The 3722-nt window shown below is 40.5% G+C and overlaps 1 protein-coding gene across 1 annotated transcript; it reads right to left on the bottom strand.

The window, feature by feature from the left end:
- Positions 1–2805: 2805 nt before the first annotated feature.
- Positions 2806–3457, bottom strand: LOC108035192 (uncharacterized). Its single transcript, XM_017110682.3, has one exon. The coding sequence runs from the start codon at positions 3385–3387 to the stop codon at positions 3037–3039; it is 351 nt and encodes a 116-aa protein (XP_016966171.1). The 5' UTR covers positions 3388–3457; the 3' UTR covers positions 2806–3036.
- Between the last annotated feature and the right edge of the window lie 265 nt (positions 3458–3722).

Raw genomic sequence — 3722 nt, 5'->3', positions numbered from 1 at the left:
AAAAAATACTCTTAAAAAATACAAATGAATTTGCTGTATGCTATTGGCTTTTTATTTGATCAAATAGGTGAGCGTATTTATGGAAATTAATTATTTTTCTTGCCTCATTAATTAAAAACAATAATATCACATGTTTACTGGCAGGGCAAAAAACTTTAACATATTTTCTCACATTAACACACATAAAACGCTTGAACATCAATTGCCTTTGCTCTACTCTGCTGAATTATTCTCAAGGCTTTTAAATGAACTTTGCTTAAGGCCTCAAGTTGGGCACACAACTTTGGAATGTAGAATAAGTTCTGTGTTTTAAGCCTCTTAGGGATTTAGGGAGAGCCATGTTCAACCTATATAAATTATAAGGTCATTATCAAGGCCATTAGAAATGCGAATCGATGATGATAAACTAGGTAAAGTACCAGCCAGTAGACCAGTTTATTTCATAAAATTAAGCTGAACAGCCTAAAACCTCGTTAGCAGCGGCACACGCACATTAGAATGCGAATTAAATTCACCAGGTACTTAAAACAGCTTATTAATAAAGCCCCTTAGATCAACAAACCAGCAGTTCAAAGTACATAGAGAAAATTGGGCAAAGAACAAGCGGCAAATCCAGTTTGCATTGTTCGTATTTGTTTTTTCGCCATGGCCGCTGCAACAATTACTGCAGCGTAAAATAAAGGAAAAGTAAACAAGTGCACTTTATCTGCTGGCCAACAGAGTGCAGCAGCATTTATGGGGAAATGGGTTATGAAAAACAATTTGAAAAGGTATTAAATTTATGTGTGTCCCCCGCCCTGGCTTGTTGTAAAATGTTATATGCATATACGCAGAGCTCTGCTCGCTGTCAGCGGAATTTCTCATATTGATTTTGCCTTAAATAATAAAAACCTTTTTTCCCCGTTTTTTCCAGCGTTTGCAGCGTTTAATGGCCAATGGATAGAGCGAGGTAAGTGAAACAAAAGCCAGAAAGGGGACCTTTTTGTGGCATTGCTTATTAAAAATAGCTGGCCGGTGGTGAGCAAAAAGAGCTTTAAGTGCATGGACGGAGACACATCGAGGCAGTCACGAGGCTTGTTGTAGTATTTTTCAAGAATTGGGACAACAAGGCGCATAAATAACCGACATGCCAACAAAAGGAAAAAGCCTGTAAAAAACTAAGCGAAACTCGCCAAGATACAGCACTTAGAATAGTAAACAAGCGATGGGGACTAGGGTTAGCACACAGGGAGATTTTTTAAAAAACCCTTGTATTAAAATTGAAAATCCGTCTGGCTATAGTTGAGATTCAAAGATTATAAAATTATATCTATAGTTAATCTGCTCTTTTATATACATTTTTACCGAAACATAATATATATTTTGCTTTATTATATACCATATATCAAGTCACGTTAAACAATGTAATATTTAAAAACGAATTCTGATTTTAAATCTTAAAACAATATTATACTTAAAGATAAAGATATATGGGTTATGTTCCCCTTTGTTCTTATGAAAAATATTTTTATAAGACCCTAGGGAGCTTATATATTTTAACATTTTATAACCAATTAAATTGGACATATATAAAAACAACTTGACTCTAACTATATCTCTACCATAAACATTTAATGAGATATTGTTCTTAAGTACTTGATCTCCTAGAACTTTAAATAATTTTGTTCTCTGTGGTTGCGAGTGTGTGTAAAGGAATTGCAACTAAATACGAGAGCTAAGATGAAACGCAATGCATCCCGCCCCCTCTGCCGACCCCCTGGCATTTCCCCACTCGGCCCACAGTGGGAGCAAAAAGAAAGCGCTCATACCGGTTTTCCGCGCCCAGAGACACTGGGAGTATGGTATAGTACACGGGGACAGGTTTATTTTCCCGTTGGGACTGTGTGACAAATCAAGCGAGAAGCGAGAGCGAAGACAACAACCGCGACCTGGGGAAAATACGAAATAAAAAACAGAGAAGACATAGCCTTCGTGCGCGAAAAACGTCAATGGCCAGGAAAATTCTGAGGGGGGAGGGGCAGAGGGTCGTGGAAAACTGTGTGCGACAGGGACAGCAGCACACAGCTGCAACGCTCCGCGTAATGGCAGCAGGAAATTGAAAAAAGTTGCCGCGCGCTCACCTTTGGGCGGCTTCTGTTGCATTTCCTTGCCTGTTCTTGGCGCTTTTCTTTTTCACGAGGTATGAGGTGAAGAGCGGGGTGTATATGGGATGTACAACAGTATTGTAAAGTGATTAAAAAGCAAAGATTTTAACCAATGACTAAAACTTAACCATACAATTTAATGATTCACAAAAGTGAATATATATATTTTGCTGGCTTATCCGCTTCCAACAAAAATCAATTTTCGTTCCATTGGTAATTATTACTTTTAGGGTATCTCCAAGTCGTCCTTTGGCGGTCGTGTTGCATTTTTTCCTGCACTTGACAGACGTTCCCACCTCAACCGCCTAGGAAAGAGTGTCAAAAGTCAAACACTATTGCTTGTCTCAGCCCCGATCCTCTGAGTTGTGGGAGTCAAACGGAGACACAGTTTTTCGGTGATTTATGATACTTTACTTTGGATGGGCAAAACGGGTCCCTGGCCTAGAATGAAGGAAAAGCAATTTTCCAAACGTGTTTAAAAATTTACTTATACTTTAAGAATATTATGCTTTGCCTGTAAAATGAACTTTAAAATAACGAGATTTCTTTTTAAACTTGATTTGTTTTATTAGGATTCGTAATATGTTAAACATAGTTTTTACCTTAATTACTAGACTTAAAAATGAATTCATATATTGTCATATAATACTAAGTAATATTGTCAAGAGATATGAAAAGTCAGACCGAAACGTTATCACAAAATATGTTTCTGAATTATTTCCTATGGCTTTCCGGAGTGCCTGTACTATTTAAAAAATTACTCAGGTCATTAGAACGTGTGCCTAGAAGTCTAGATTTTCTTGTTTGCCTCTGTGAGTTATAATACCTTTAATAATACTTAATATGGCGAGCAATTAATTAATTAATGCCTTCCGCGCTATGGGGGATAATACTACAGCTTGCCGATTTCCTGGAGATACTTTCGCTTGCGTTTCTGCTGCTTCTCGAGCTGCCTCTGCATATTGGTTCGCAGTCGGTCGCGATACTCGCGTTCCCGGTCCAGGGCACTCATCTGCTGGGAGCTGGCCTCCGCGTCGAACTCCGGGTCAAAGGCCGTCTCCCATTGGCGGCGCTGCTGCAGCTGGATGAGCTCATTTGTCAGCTGCAGCTTGGTGCTCGCGATTCGCATCAGCTTGCGCCTGGGGCGCCCCAGCTCCCGGCGATGCAGGTACAGGGCGTAGCTCACGGATTTCTCCGTCCTCGGGGAGTAGTCGCTGTAGAAGTTGCACGAATACTCAGACATATTTTCCTGAATTTATTTCCTCTAGTATCTCGTGCACTGTGCTATGCAAATTGAAACGCGCTCGTCGCTGGTTTGAGGCCAAATGATGCAATCAGTGCGTGTGCGGGCGACTTTTAAGCCAGCCAGGTAGATCGATCAGGGCTTCCCGGCCTTTCACAGGTATGCAAAAATCCTCAATTTATTGCTGCACATTGTAACTCAAGTGCTCAATTAGGGGGCAGTACCTGCCCTCACCTGGCTGCCTTAGCTAATCTTGCGCTGCGACTTCCACCCATTACGTTTTCCAGCTCGGCGGTTGCCAGCGGTGTCATCGCCTTCAGGCAGAATATCAGAAT

This window comes from Drosophila biarmipes, chromosome 3L, assembly GCF_025231255.1.
Source record: "Drosophila biarmipes strain raj3 chromosome 3L, RU_DBia_V1.1, whole genome shotgun sequence".
In the NCBI taxonomy this organism is placed as follows: Eukaryota; Metazoa; Arthropoda; class Insecta; order Diptera; family Drosophilidae; genus Drosophila; species Drosophila biarmipes.
Note: the sequence above shows the minus strand (reverse complement) of the source record. Positions and strands in the feature narration are given on the sequence as shown.